Genomic DNA, 16,160 nt, shown 5'->3' with positions numbered 1-16,160 from the left:
TTTTAACAAGGCTAATCTAAAAAACAAACTCCCTAAATTCTATCAGCATATCGATTGTGCTACCAGGGCTGGAAAAACCCTAGATCATTGTTATACTAATTTCCGCGACGCATATAAGGCCCTCCCCCCCCCCTTTCGGAAAAGCTGACCACGACTCCATTTTGTTGATTCCAGCCTACAACAGAAACTAAAACAACAAGCTCCCGCGCTCAGGTCTGTTCAACGCTGGTCCGACCAATTTGATTCCACGCTTCAAGACTGCTTCGATCACGCGGATTGGAATATGTTCCGCATTGCGTCCAACAACAATATTGACGAATATGCTGATTCGGTGAGCGAGTTCATTAGGAAGTGCATTGACGATGTCGTACCCACAGCAACGATTAAAACATTCCCAAACCAGAAACCGTGGATTGACGGCAGCATTCGCGTGAAACTGAAAGCGCGAACCACTGCTTTTAACCAGGGCAAGGTGACCGGAAGCATGACCGAATACAAACAGTGTAGCTATTCTCTCCGCAAGGCAATCAAACAGGCTAAGTCCCAGTACAGAGACAAAATCGAGTCGCAATTCAACAGCTAGACACAAGAGGTATGTGGCAGGGTCTACAGTCAATCACGGATTACAAAAAGAAAACCAGCCCGTCGCGGACCAGGATGTCTTGCTCCAGACAGGCTAAACAACTTTTTGCCCGCTTTGAGGACAATAAGTGCCACTGACACGGCCCCCTACCAAAACCTGCGGGCTCTCCTTCACTGCAGCCGAGGTGAGTAAAACATTTAAACGTGTTAACCCTCGCAAGGCTGCAGGCCCAGACGGCATTCCCAGCCGCGTCCTCAGAGCATGCGCAGACCAGCTGGCTGGTGTGTTTACGGACATATTCAATCAATCCTTATCCCAGTCTGCTGTTCCCACATGCTTCAAGGGGCCACCATTGTTCCTGTTCCCAAGAAAGCTAAGGTAACTGAGCTAAACGACTACCGCCCCGTAGCACTCACTTCCGTCATCATGAAGTGCTATGAGAGACTAGTCAAGGACCATATCACCTCCACCTACCGGACACCCAAGACCCACTCCAATTTGCTTACCGACCCAATAGGTCCACAGACGACGCAATCGCAACCACACTGCACACTGCCCTAACCCATCTGGACAAGAGGAATACCCATGTGAGAATGCTGTTCATCGATTACAGCTCAGCATTTAACACCATAGTACCCTCCAAACTCGTCATCAAGCTCGAGACCCTGGGTCTCGACCCCGCCTGTGCAACTGGGTCCTGGACTTCCTGACGGGCCGCCCCCAGGTGGTGAGGGTAGGTAACAACATCTCCACCCCGCTGATCCTCAACACTGGGGCCCCACAAGGGTGCGTTCTGAGCCTCTCCTGTACTCCCTGTTCACCCACGACTGCGTGGCCATGCACGCCTCCAACTCAATCATCAAGTTTGCGGATGACACTACAGTGGTAGGCTTGATTACCAAAACGACGAGACGGCCTACAGGGAGGAGGTGAGGGCCCTCGGAGTGTGGTGTCAGGAAAATAACCTCACACTCAACGTCAACAAAACAAAGGAGATGATTGTGGACTTCAGGAAACAGCAGAGGGAGCACCCCCCTATCCACATCGACGGTCGCAGTAGTGGAGAAGGTGGAAAGTTTTAAGTTCCTCGGTGTACACATCACGGACAAACTGAATTGGTCCACCCACACAGACAGCGTCGTGAAGAAGGCGCAGCAGCGCCTCTTCAACCTCAGGAGGCTGAAGAAATTCGGCTTGTCACCAAAAGCACTCACAAACTTCTACAGATGCACAATCGAGAGCATCCTGTCGGCTGTATCACCGCCTGGTACGGCAACTGCTCGCCCACAACCGTAAGGCTCTCCAGAGGGTAGTGAGGTCTGCAGAACGCATACCGGGGGCAAACTACCTGCCCTCCAGGACACCTACACCACCCGATGTCACAGGAAGGCCATAAAGATCATCAAGGACAACACCACCCAAGCCACTGCCTGTTCACCCGCTATATCCAGAAGGCGAGGTCAGTACAGGTGCATCAAAGCAGGGACCGAGAGACTGAAAACAGCTTCTATCTCAAGGCCATCAGACTGTTAAACAGCCACCACTAACATTTAGCGGCCGCTGCCAACATACTGACTCAACTCCAGCCACTTTAAAAATGGGAATGATGGAAATTATGTAAAAATGTACCACTAGCCACTTTAAACAATGCCACTTAATATAATGTTTACATACCCTACATTACCATCTCATATGTATATACTGTACTCTATATCATCTACTGCATCTTGCCATCTTTATTTAATACATGTACCACTAGCCACTTTAAACTATGCCACTTTATGTTTACATACCCTACAGTACTCATCTCATATGTATATACCGTACTCTATACCATCTACTGCATCTTGCCTATGCCGTTCTGTACCACCACTCATTCATATATCTTTATGTACTATATTCTTTATCCCTTTACACTTGTGTGTGTATAAGGTAGTAGTTGTGGAATTGTTAGGTTAGATTACTTGTTGGTTATTACTGCATTGTCGGAACTAGAAGCACAAGCATTTCGCTACACTCGCATTAACATCTGCTAACCATGTGTATGTACTAATAAATTTGATTTGATTTGATTTTGATTTGATTTGATTTGAGTGTGTTCATCCCAAATAGCACCCTCTCCTATATAGTGCACTATTTCTGACTAGGGCCTATAGGGCTCTGATCAAAGGTAGTGCACTATATAGGGAATAGGGTGCATTTGGAATGCAATCCCTGAGTGGTATTGAATGACACCCCTGCTCCTATCCCACGCCCACCTCCTTCTCTGCACCCACCATTGATGTGTGCCCAGAACATATTGTACATGAACACATTTACATATGTATGCAATCTCTCTCTCTCTCTCTCTTCTCTTGTCTGTCTGTCTGTCTGTCTGTCTGTTCTGTCTGTCTGTCTGTCTGTATAACTGTCTGTATAACTGTCTGTATAACTGTCTGCTGTCTGTCTGTCTGTCTGTCTGTCTGTCTGTATACTGTCTGTCTGTCTGTCTGTCTGTCTGTCTGTCTGTCTGTCTGTCTGTCTGTCTGTCTGTATAACTGTCTGTATAACTTGTCTGTCTGTATAACTGTCTGTCTGTCTGTCTGTCTATAACTGTCTGTCTGTCTGTCTGTTCTATAACTGTCTGTGTCTGTATAACTGTCTGTGCTGTCTGTCTGTCTGTCTGTATAACTGTGTCTGTCTGTCTGTCTGTAATATCTGTCTGTCTGTCTGCTGTCTGTCTGTCTGTCTGTCTGTCCTGTCTGTCTGTCTGTCTGTCTGTCTGTCTGTCTGCTGTCTGTCTGTATAACTGTTCTGTCTGTCTGTATAACTGTCTGTCTGTCTGTCTGTCTGTTTAAACTGTCTGTCTGTCTGTGTCTGTCTATAACTGTCTGTCTGTCTGTCTGTCTAATAACTGTCTGTCTGTCTGTCTGTCTGTCTATAACTGTCTGTCTGTCTCTGTCTGTCTTGTCTGTATAACTGTCTGTCTGTCTGTCTGTCTGTCTGTATAACTGTCGTCTGTTCCTTGTTCTGTCACTGTATAACTGTCTGTCTGTCGTCTGTATAACTAACTGTATGTCTGTCTGTATAACTGTATTTCGGATCTTAATTTGACCACTCATTTGTTGCTGAGAATTTTCCTGCACATCAGGACACATCATTTTTTTCCTGCTGTAGCAAACTTGCTCAAATTAAGAGCAGGATGGAATTGTCTTTAGCATGCAAGATGTGTCTTCAAGCATAAGATATTGTAAAAGCTGCTTTTCTCAGAAGCTCTTAGACCAGATATGATGTACTGTACCATGGCAGCATGAAAGATATACAGCAAGGTAGTACCACTGCTAGTGACGTCAGGGGTGACACGGCTGCACGGAGGTGGCCTCGCGCTACCCAGCAGGCCACAGGGGCTGAGGACATGCGTCATAGGGATCCCAAATAACACCCTATTCCCTATATTCCCAGATCAAAAGTAATGCGTGCACTACATAGGGGGCCAGGGCTTTTCTTTTTCCGTTCACCAGCTTTTGTGGGAATAAGATCATGTTCTTACATCTATTTCTGGTCATTTTTTTTTGTACCCCTTTTTCTCCCCAATTTCAATCTTGTCTCATCGCTGCAACTCCTCAATGGGCTCGGGAGGCGAAGGTCAAGTCATGCGTCCTCCGAAACATGATCAGCCAACTGATGGCCAGGTCCACGCCACAAMAAGTCGCTAGAGCGTGATGAGCCAAGTAAAGCGCCCCCGGCCAAACCCTCCCCTAACCCGGACGATGCTGGGCCAATTGTGCGCCGCCCTATGGAACTCCCAATCACGGCCGGTAGTGATACAGCCTGGGATCGAACCCGGGTCTGTAGTGACACCTCTATCAATGCGATGCAGTGTCTTAGACCGCTGCGCCACCCAGGAGGCCGCTGTGTCTGGTCTTTTGATAATTCTTTGTTTTAAACCCTCAATTCAACATTGGTGTAACCTTGGTATAACATCGATTGTCGATGGGGGGTTGGAAGGGTTGCTTTGGTGTTTGATGTGTTATGTACTAACGAGGCACTGTTTACGGGACGTTCGCACCTTGCTTCCAAATACACACAGGCAAACACGAGCACACACACACACACACAGTCTTTAGATTAATTGAAATTCGATGCCTACAAAAGGCCATTTTCAATTCATGAGCCTAATTTAATGTGAGCTCTTATCCTGAATTGACCTTATAGGACAGTATGTGTGTGTGCGCARTAGGGCTGGGAATTAGCAGGGAGCTCACGATACGATAGTGTCACGATACTTATGTGCCGATAAGATATATGTATTGAGATTCTCACGATTCTATATATATATTGCGATTCGGTACTGTGATTTTATTGCAATACAATGTTACAAACATATTACTCACCATATGTCTTCTGCCAATGGACAAGAGAGAGCAATGAGAACAAGTTTTGATCAGTTATGGAAATAAAAGTATGAAAACAAATTGCCTCCCTTTTTAAAAATAAGCTGGAGAACAAGCTATAAAGGTGCAGGTACAGCCAACTAGCGCAAACATAATATTGCAATATTGTCAAAACGATAGGATATATCATCAAAAATAATATCCCGATATGTAACTGTATAGTATGACTCCATATGAGTGTGTATGCTTTTTCTGTGTTTTAAATATGTGAATGTGTACGTATCCGTGTCCCTCCCTCCTCAATGTGCTATATCATTCATAGAAATAGAATTACTARGGGTACACTCAAGATGYCTGGCGTTCCACTCATTACAGAGCCATTGACTTGAATGGGGATGCAGTTCTTATAATTTTATCTCTATGGTATCATGTCCCTCTTTCCAGGCTCCCCGGGGCTCCAGCTGCAGTTTCGTGTGGACGGGGCATTCTTGCAGCCGGGTGAGAGACGCTGGTTCCTGCGCTACCTGGCCCTGCACACTCTGCAGGTGGATGTGTGGGACAGCCAATCCCTCCTGCTTATCGGCTCCACAGCCCTGGGGCTCAAGGTACAGTAAGACATTAGCCTTACCTCACATGGTCAGACGGCACACTCTGACTGGCAGTTGTCCTTGTTTTTTTCTACCACACATGACACCCTATGTTTCACTATATCTAGCCTGGGTGCCAGTCGGTTTCTGCTCTCTTGCCAACTCATGGAGCTAAGAGCAGAAACAGACTGGCACTCTGGCTATCCTATTCGCACTACTTTTGACCAGGCTCACCCAATTCGCCATAAAGTGCTCTACTTTTGGCCAGACTCATCCCATTTGTTATAGTATATACAGTGCATTCGGAAAGTATTCAGACCCCTTGACTTTTTGGTGTTCTTCGGCTTGCAAGCCTCCCCTTTTTCCTCCAAACATAATGATGGTCATTATGGCAAAACAGTTCCATTTTTGTTTCGTCAGACCAGAGAACATTTCTCCAAAAAGTACGATCTTTGTCCCCATGTGCCGTAGCAAACCGTAGTCTGGCTTTTTTATGGTGGTTTTGGAGCAGTGGCTTCTTCCTTGCTGAGCGGCCTTTCAGGTTATGTCGATATAGGACTCGTTTTACTGTGGATATAGATACTTTGTACCTGTTTCCTCCAACATCTTCACAAGGTCCTTTGCTGTTGTTCTGGGATTCATTTGCACTTTCCGCACCAAAGTACGTTCATCTCTAGGAGGCAGAACGCGTCTCCTTCCTGAGCGGTATGACGGCTGCGTGGTCTACAATTGTTTTTCTGAGGTCTTGGCTGATTTCTTTTGATTTTCCCATGATGTCAAGCAAAGAGGCACTGAGTTTGATGGTAGGCCTTGAAATACTTCCAAAGGTACACCTCCAATTGACTCAAATGATGTCAATTAGCCTATCACAAGCTTCTAAAGCCATGACATCATTTTCTGGAATGTTCTAAGCTGTTTAAAGGCACAGTCAACTTCATTTATGTAAACTTCTGACCCACTGGAATTGTGATACAGTGAATTATACGTGAAGTAATGTCTGTAAACAATTGTTGGAAAAATTACTGGTGTCATGCACAAAGTAAATGTCCTAACCGACTTGCCAAAAATAATATAACCCCTTTTTTGAGGTAGGCACAGAACTACCTTCATACTTCGTTAGTTTTTTTAATCGTTTTTTTAATCCGGTACCGGAGAACACCATCGTCTGTGAGAATCTCCCCTATCCACAGTGGGGTCCCATTAGTTTGTAGGCCAATCGGTTCGGACGCTACCAAATAGAAGTTGGCACATCGACGGTACCGACTTCAGACAAGTCTCCTGACACGGAGAGMGCCATCGTGTTCGTGAGAGTCTCCCCTTTCCATAGAGGGGTCATACTAGTTTGTAGGTCAAACTGTTCAGACGCTACAGACTTTTTCGTGAGAAGACCGATTTTCGAGATCAAATTTTTTGGGAGTCTCATGGTCTGACAAACACCGCTCTAGCTCTGCCGCTGACTTCTTATGTAGCCTATTACCGGCAACTTCAGGAGAGTAATGGCAGAACCTGCAAAAGCCAGTAGGAGCAGAAGACGGATGGTCAGGTTAAGTTTTTTTCCCATCTGGTTATCTTGATCTGCCTCTCCTGTCTCTGTGCAGCATATGTTGCGTCAGTAGTTTGTCTGGTGTTGGGTCTCCGGGCAGCATATGTTGTGTCAGGGCCATCCTGGCTGTTTATTTATTTGGATCTGAACGCGCCCCAATCTCTGCCCCTGATCTKTGAACGCTCCCCTATCTTGTTGTGTCTCTGAACGCACCCCTGCATCTCTGTCATTCAGCATATGTTGCGGCAGGGCCGTCCAGCTGTACAGGCCACTCATGAGCTGGAGGTCATCACCACAGAGTACATGGGTGAAGGCGTGCCGGTGAGCCTGCACCGGGCCCCCAACCCGATCAGCGTCTTCACCACCATCAAAGGTCGGCTCCATCTGCGCCTGGGCAACGTGGGTAAGGACGAGAGCACTGCATTTATTACTGAAGTATATTAATCTACTCTTCTATCCATCCACCACTCGTCTCACCTTTTTACTATCAATGCCGATGTATTTGGGTTACAATTGTAACCAGGTATTAATAACAGGAAACTTAAACTGGAACAGTGAAATGGTACGGTTGGTGAGGCATTGCGCTCCACAAAGAGTGAAGGTAGAAGTGAAGTAGCCTAAGGAAGGAAGTAAGTATTAAGAAAAGTACACCTACTCTATTTACCCTCAATAGATGGTTGGCTGAGTTTTAGGAAGAGCACACTCATACTGTCTACCAGGACAATATGGATAGGGATAAGGAGTCTGGAGAGCACACATACTGTCTACCAGGACAATATGGATAGGGATAAGGAGTCTGGAGAGCACACATACTGTAACGAACTACATACTTGGATGGGAGCACACAGTAGTAAGGCTTGATTGTATTTTACATACGTTACACTGTGTGCTTGGGTGACATTGGATTGTAGTCTGTGCTGGACTTTCGCGACACGACGCCCGCTTTTCAAGCAGTTATCCAATTGAAGTGTTTTAGCCCCACAGTGTCACGGCAGCTGTCGATAGTTTCGCCGTTCGTTGTCGGAATAAATAATACCCACTCATAAACAGTACATATCACCGTCGGGCCTCGGAAAGCCCAATTTTCCGACAGAGTAATTGTGGTTCTAATACGACTCGCTTCCTCCCTGCTTATCTCCTAAAGCAGGGTAAGAGCGCGGTGAGAAATTGGAAACGTCTGGCATGTAATTTCCAATCAAGACTTAGATATCCATCAGGCCTGGCTCTGTCTCCCAGCAGCCGACAGTTGGAATCAATTAACAGACGAGGATGCCCATGAATCAGCCCTGTGCACACCGAGCACCTCCATCTCTCTCTGTAGCGCCTCTCTTTCTATCCATCTCTCTCTCTCTCTATCACCTCTCTCTCTCTCTTCTCTCTCTCTCTCTCTCTCTTCTCTGTCTCTGTCTCTGTCTCTGTCTCTGTCTCTGTCTCTGTCTCTCTGTCTCTGTCTCTGTCTCTGTCTCTGTCTCTGTCTCTCTCTGTCTCTGTCTCTCTCTCTCTCTGAAGCACTCCATCTCTCCTTTCTCTCTCTTGCTAACTCTAATTCTCTCTCCAACCCACCCTCCCCGTCTTCCTCTGTTGGCTCTCATCAAGCCTTAATGAATCTCTCATCTTATTTGTTCCTCTGTGAAAGATGGTCATTAGCGTGTTTGAGGGAGAGCTGGAATTTACCTACTGCCAAGACAGATGGAGGTGGTGGAGAGATTTATGTTCTGTTAGTGAAGCTCACCAGGGCCCCTATCTCTCGGCACAGTACCCCAACAACAATGGGGGGGATTCTCTGAGTGGAAGCGAGAGAGAGGGGTGGGAAGAGTGAGGGAAAGAGAGAGAAGGAAAGAGCGAGACGGAGAGAGATCGAGGAGGTGGCGAGAGAGAAGACAAAAAAGGTAAAGAGAAAATAGGGGGGAGTGTTTGAACTAGTTTAAACTCTACGGGATCGGTGTCCCCCCGCAGGACGGTTGAGCTAACGTGATTTGCATGATGTTGTAAGTAACAAGAARATTTCCCATGACATAGACATGTCTTATATGGGCAGAAAGCTTAAATTCTTGGTAGTCTAACGGCACTGTCCAATTTACAGTAGCTATTACAGTGAAAAAATACCATGCTATTGTTTGAGGAGAAGGCACAACAACAAAAACTTTTATCACAGCAACTGGTTTGATACATTCACCTCTGAAGGTAAATAATGTACTTACATTCAGTAATCTTGCTCTGATTTGTCATACTGAGGGTCCCAGAGATAAATGTAGCATAGTTTGTTTGATAAAATCAATTTTTATATTCAAATTTAGATGTGTGAAGGTTAGTGTCTTTTCAGTAGGGAAGCTAATTATCCATTATTTATGACATTCCTGGGAGTGTGTAAACTAAAAACAATTATTASCATAGAATTGTTATGTTCTCTATAGTTATGTACTTGAAAATGTATAAATTGACCAATTTGGCACATTTGGGCAGACTTGATACAACATTTTGAACATTAATGCAATGGTTCATTGGATCAGTCTAAAACTTTGCACGTAAACTGCTACCATCTAGTGGCCAAAATGTAAATTGCGCATATTCTACATTCATTTCACATTTCCACAAACTGTGTTTCCTTTCAAATGGTATCAAGAATATGCATATCCTTGCTATTCTCATTATTTCTACAGAMAGTAAATTGAAAATATATTTTTTTGCTAAAAGTATTATTATATTATTGATCGATTGACTATGACTTTTCAGATCACCCAGTAGTGCTATCTGCAAGGTTTTTTCCATGTAAATGTTGCAATTCCTGGACCAGTGACCAAAAACCAGCTGCATATGGACAGTACCAAAACYCATTATCTAATGATTCTATCTCTTCGCAGCAAAATCTGCAGAGCTGGGAAGGTTGTATCCCCCATATAAATAACATTCTATTGGTTGCAAGAATTTTGTATAATAATTTAAATAGGAAAATTAAATGTTTAGAATCCGACGTCGTTTTGCATATCAGTTCAGTAACCATGTGCCATGGAATCGGTACGTCAGAAATGTCTTCCTAACTATTTTGCCATCTATATGACACAGCTTTTTAATTCATCACAATTTTCTTAAAAGATAGATGGGAGYGGTTGAATGGAGCTGAAAGTTGGGACTAATAACAACGAGATAACTAATGCAAAACATACTGTGTCCATAAAAAGTTTATAGGTTAAGAACTTTTGTGAAAGAGCACAGTTTGAAAGATATGGCAAATAGAAATCAAACTGGATGGACATCAGAAATAGATGCGAGAAGATGAGGGTAGAGGAAGGACAGGAGTAAAAACAAACCAAATAGAACTATTGTAAAATAGACTGTGTCCATAAAATGTCTGTATAAGCTGGAAGTAGAGGCCTAAGTGGTGGTGTTCAGTAGTTTACTCCAATTAGGGGAGGGGTGGTAGGGTTAGAAAGTAATGAAGGAAAATATATATATATTTTTTAATGTATATGTCTCTATATATGTGTGTGGGTGGATGTACAGTACACATCAAAATGATTAAATAACAAATATGGAATCATATATTTTAGATTCTTCAAAGTAGCCACGCTTTGAAGGAGAGTGATGGAGTGCTGCATCAGATGACCTGGCCTCCACAATCACCCGACTTCAACCCAATTGAGATGGTTTGGGCCGCAGAGTGAAGGAAAAGCAGCCAACAAGTGCTCAGCATATGTGGGAACTCCTTCAAGACTGTTGGAAACGCGTTCCAGGTGAAGCTGGTTGAGAGAATGCCAAGAGTGTGCAAAGCTGTCATCAAGGCAAAGGGTGGCTACTTTGAAGAATCTCAAATATATATTTTGATTTGTMTAACACTTTTTTGGTTAATACATGATTCCATATGGGTAAGTTCATAGTTTTCATGTCTTCACTATTATTCTACAATGTAGAAAATAGTAAAAATAAAAACCCTGGAATGAGTAGGTGTGTCCAAACTTTTGACTAGTACTGTATATATTGGAAGTGATGGAAGTGATGCAGACAATTACATTGATGACAGCTATAATCTATCAGCATTATTAAAGCAATCAACCCCCCAAATAAATAAATAAAATACAGCACTTACAGTTGACTGGGGCAGCTCTAGCATGGCAGACATTTGGCATACTAACTTGTTGGAAAGGTGGCATCCTATGACGGTGCCATGTTGAAAGTCAATGAGCTCTTTAGTACGGGCCTTTCTACTGCCAATGTTTATTTATTTATTTTACCGTTATTTTACCAGGTAAGTTGACTGAGAACACGTTCTCATTTGCAGCAACGACCTGGGGAATAGTTACAGGGGAGAGGAGGGGGATGAATGAGCCAATTGTAAACTGGGGATTATTAGGTGACCGTGATGGTTGAGGGCCAGATTGGGAATTTAGCCAGGACACCAGGGTTAACACCCCTACTCTTACGATAAGTGCCATGGGATCTTTAATGACCTCAGAGAGTCAGGACACCCGTTTAACGTCCCATCCGAAAGACGGCACCCTACACAGAGCAGTGTCCCCAATCACTGCCCTGGGGCATTGGGATCTTTGTTTAGACCAGAGGAAAGAGTGCCTCCTACTGGCCCTCCAACACCACTTCCAGCAGCACCTGGTCTCCCATCCAGGGACTGACCAGGACCAACCCTGCTTAGCTTCAGAAGCAAGCCAGCWGTGGTATGCAGGGTGGTATGCTGCTGGCAATGTGTGTCTATTGAGATGTCATGGCTGTGTGTCCAATTTTATACACCAGTCAGCAACGGGTGTGGCTGAAATATTCGAATACACTAATTTGAAGGCGTGTACACATACTTTTGGCCATGTAATGTACATTAGAATGGGCTACAATATGTGAAGAATACAGTATATGGAAACAGTGTGTGTATACACAGAGTGACTGGAAGACTGTCATTATCCAAGGAAAATATATCAAACATCAAATGATATCCGTTTTAATTATCACGAGCATGGATTTGTATTTATTTTGGATCCCCATTAGCTGCTGCCAAAGCAGAATTAAGGCAGTTTTATACACTTTTAAAAACATTATAATACTTTCATAAATTTCACAAAACACTGTGTGCCCTCAGGCCCCTACTCCACCACTACCACATATCTACAGTACAAAATCCATGTTTATGTGTGTGTGTATGCATGCGTCTGTGCCTATTTTTGTGTTGCTTCACAGTCCCCACTGTTCCATAAGGTGTATTTTTATATATTTTTTTTAAATCTAATTTTTTTGCTTGCATCAGTTACTTGATYTGGAATAGAGTTCCATGTAGTCATGGCTCTATGTAGTGATGTGCGCCTCCCATAGTCTGTTCTGGACTTGGGGACTGTGAAGAGACCTCTTGTGGCATGTCTTGTGGGGTATGCATGGGTGTCAGAGCTGTGCGCCAGTAGTTTAGACAGACAGCTCGGTGCTTTCAACATGTCAATACCTCTCATAAATAAAAGTAGTGATGAAGTCGATCGCTCCTCCACTTTGAGCCAGGAGAGATTGACATATTAATATTAGCTCTCTGTGTACATCCAAGGGCCAGCCGTGCTGCCTTGTTCTGAGCCAATTGCAAAAAAGTAATTTTTTGTGGCACCTGACCACAAGACGGAACAGTAGTCCAGGTGCGACAAAACTAGGACCTGCATTGTTGATAGTGCTGTTAAGAAGTTAGAGCAGTGCTTTATTATGGACATACTTGCTTTATTATGGACACACCTCAACTTGCTCAAAGATTTACAGGGATGCAAACTAGTCACCTTTTGGCGAAAATCGTCATTTTGAATCCAAAATAGGTGACCTACGTGATTCGTATAGATCCGATGAGAAAAGTTTTTTGGGGGGGGGCTTTGGATACCTCCTGGCTGTAAGTGAACAAGTGATACACGTTTGGAGCAATACTGGCTGAATCCAAGGCTCAGCCAATCATTCACATAACAACAGAATGCACCGCAGCATGCGACTGAAGAGAGAAGAGACAACCAACTTGCTAGTTACAGCATCAGCGCGCGCTCTGGGAAGACAGCGGAGAGTGGAAAGGCAGCTTGCCAGTTACAGCAGCATGTTCCATGAACTATAACGAAGAGGTAACGTTAGGTGAGAAGCCTGACCACAGAGACCGGGGTGAGAAGGTGATGAAGCGTACTTCATGAGCTGCAACTGAAAAACAACTGGCATTTGGAAAGTTTGAGGTGAGGGAGAAAGTGTGGTGGAACAAGTATTGTTAGCATTGTTAAGTATCTTGCTAGCTGGATTGAACTCTCCATTAGCAAGCCAGAGAAATGTTGAGCAACATTAGCCAACTTATCTGATCAAATAATTGAGTTTATGGTGTGAAAATTAGCTTGTTAATAAAGTCAGCTAACGTTAGCTAGTTAACGTTACATCAGATGAGCTAACATTAGTAACCTAACCAATTCGCTATAGTGTTAACTGGTATACGACTCCTTGCCGTTCCTCACGTTATAACGCATTAGTTGCTTACTGTACTCTGGCAATCTGTGTGAAATGTTAACTAGTTAACTAGCCAACGAACTAACTACTATCTGTGAACTAATGTTTTATATATAATTTGTGATAAATTTTCAGAATGAGAGAATTAGGTGAAAATTAGGTGTTGCTTGTTATTAAACAAGTGTAGCTGGAGCCGGGCCTGGCTTAAGCTGGAAGCCACTATAGAGGTGAAAGGAACACCATAGACTTTCCCTCTTTCTCACTTTTTTAATACAGTGGCTAAAAAGGGTTATGCCAGCTGTACTCTCTGCCTGAAAGAGATCAATTATTCCAACAAATGGTATCATGCTCTACTGGCACATTGTAGTACAGATGTCCATAGAAAGTGTACAATGTAATAATGTGCAGTGTAGCCCAAATATAATGCTTTTGTTGTGTTGAATTTGACAGTAACACGTGTGTGAGTGAGGGGGGATTATAAAATGTTTTACTCGGTGAACGTTATATTTGCACACATGTAGCATTGTGCGCTTGATCGATGTCTACTGTAGTGGCCACTATAATGGAGCAAAAATAGAATGCATGTTTGTTTCATTCGATTTCTTCTTCAAGATGTGCAATATTTAGATGTGTGTGGTCATAAGCGTTCTATTATAAAGGCTGTCATGGCTACCTGCAATATTTAGTGGATTGTTTTTTCTCAAGACTAGTAAAGTCTAGGCAACAAATGACATTGGATTGCTTTCTTTACATTTTTAACTGTGAGTTAGGTTTACATTAACCACTTTTTATTTTACACACAGATTCTGATCATGTAGATCATATTTTTTGTTGTTTAATTAGTTAATCTGCATTTGCCCCAGGATTCTTTTTTGCATATTTCACCAGTTTTCATCCCTGAATTTAGTTGAGGTTTAGGGTTTAGTGAATGGTTTTTCCCAAATACAATGCTTTTAGTTTAAGAAATATTTAGGACTAACTTATTCCTTGCCACCCACTCTGAAACTAACTGCAACTCTTTGTTAAGTGTTGCAGTCATTTCAGTCGCTGTAGTACTGACATGTATAGTGTTGAGTCATCTGCATACATAGACACTCTGGCTTTACTCAAAGCCAGTGGCAAAGATTGAAAAAAGTAAGGGGGCCTTGACAGCTGCCCTGGGGGAACTCCTGATTCTACCTGGATTATGTTTGAGAGGCTTCCATTAAAGAACACTCTGTGTTATGTTAGAGAGTTAACTCTTTATCCATTGTAAAGCCATAACACATACGTTTTTCCAGCAGCAGACTATGATCGATAATGTCAAAAGCCGCAACAAAGTCTAACAAAACAGCCCCCACAATCTTTTTATCATCAATTTCTTTCAGCCATTCATCAGTCATTTATGTAAGTGCTGTGCTTGTTGAATGTCCTTCCCTACAAGCATGCTGAAAGTTTGTTGTCAATTTGTTTACTGTAAAATAGCATTGTATCTGGATTGGTAACTGGCTGATTGGTCGGCTATTTGAGCCAGTAAAGGGGGCTTTACTATTCTTAAGTAGCGGAATGACTTTTGCTTTCCTCCAAGCCTGGGGGCACACACATTCTAGTAGGCTTAAATTMAAAATATGGCAAATAGGAGTGGCAATATTGTCCGCTATTATCATCAGTAATTTTCCATCCAAGTTGTTAGACCCCGGTTGCTTGTCATTGTAGATAGACAACAATCCTTTTCCACCTCTTCCACACTCACTTTACGGAATTCAAAATTACAATGCTTGTCTTTCATAATTTGGTCAGATATACTTGGATGTGTAATGTCAGTGTTTGTTACTGGCATGTCATGCCTAAGTTTGCTAATCTTGCCAATGGAAACAATAATTCAAGTAGTTGGCAATATCAGTGGGTTTTGTGACGAAAGAGCCATCTGATTCAATGAATGATGTAGCTGAGTTTGCCTTTTTTCCKATAATTTCATTTAAGGTGCTCCAAAGCTTATTACTATCATTATTTATTTAATTTATCTTTGTTTCATACTGTAGTTTCTACTTCTTTTTATTCAGTTTAGTCACATGATTTCTCAATTTGCAATACGTTTGCCAATCTGTGCAGGCAGACTTTTTTTGGCATTCCTTTTGCCTCATCCTTCTCAACCATAACATTTTTTAATTCCTCATCAATCCAAGGGAATTTAACAGTTTTTACAGTCATTTTTTTAATGGGTGCATGCTTATTAGTAACTGAAATAAGCAATTTCATAAATGTTTCAAGTGCAGTGTATGTTTGCTCCTCATTATACACCACGGACCAACAAATATTCTTTACAACAACAAACTTCTTGTATGACCTGTTATATACTATATTTGGCCCAGCCTTTGGAACTTTGCTTTTCCTAGATATGGCTACTGTATTGTGATCACTACATCCGATTAGATTTGGATACAGCTTTCAAGCAAATCTTTTTTTGAGAAGTGAGCACTTAGATATGGTCATTTTCACTTTTTTATACTTTCATAGAATGTTTGTGGATGAGGTAGAGTAAGCAATTTGTGAAAATTCTATTGTAGTATTGAGTGTGAAAGTGGCTGTGTATTTGGACAATTAATAGACACTGCAGTAAATGAAACCTAATAAAAACATCTGTCTTGTCC

General features: G+C 42.9%; 1 protein-coding gene across 1 annotated transcript in view; it reads left to right on the top strand.

Annotated features, from left to right (window-relative positions):
• Positions 1-16,160, top strand: part of nphp4 (nephronophthisis 4) — a 217,666-nt gene that overhangs the window by 153,587 nt on the left and 47,919 nt on the right. The window contains exons 16-17 of the mRNA XM_070447926.1: positions 5,401-5,561; positions 7,321-7,489. Coding sequence (XP_070304027.1) covers positions 5,401-5,561; positions 7,321-7,489 — 330 coding nt within the window. The remainder of the gene's footprint in view (positions 1-5,400; positions 5,562-7,320; positions 7,490-16,160) is intronic.

This window comes from Salvelinus sp. IW2-2015, linkage group LG17 (assembly GCF_002910315.2).
Source record: "Salvelinus sp. IW2-2015 linkage group LG17, ASM291031v2, whole genome shotgun sequence".
Classification (NCBI taxonomy): domain Eukaryota; kingdom Metazoa; phylum Chordata; class Actinopteri; order Salmoniformes; family Salmonidae; genus Salvelinus; species Salvelinus sp. IW2-2015.
Note: the sequence above shows the minus strand (reverse complement) of the source record. Positions and strands in the feature narration are given on the sequence as shown.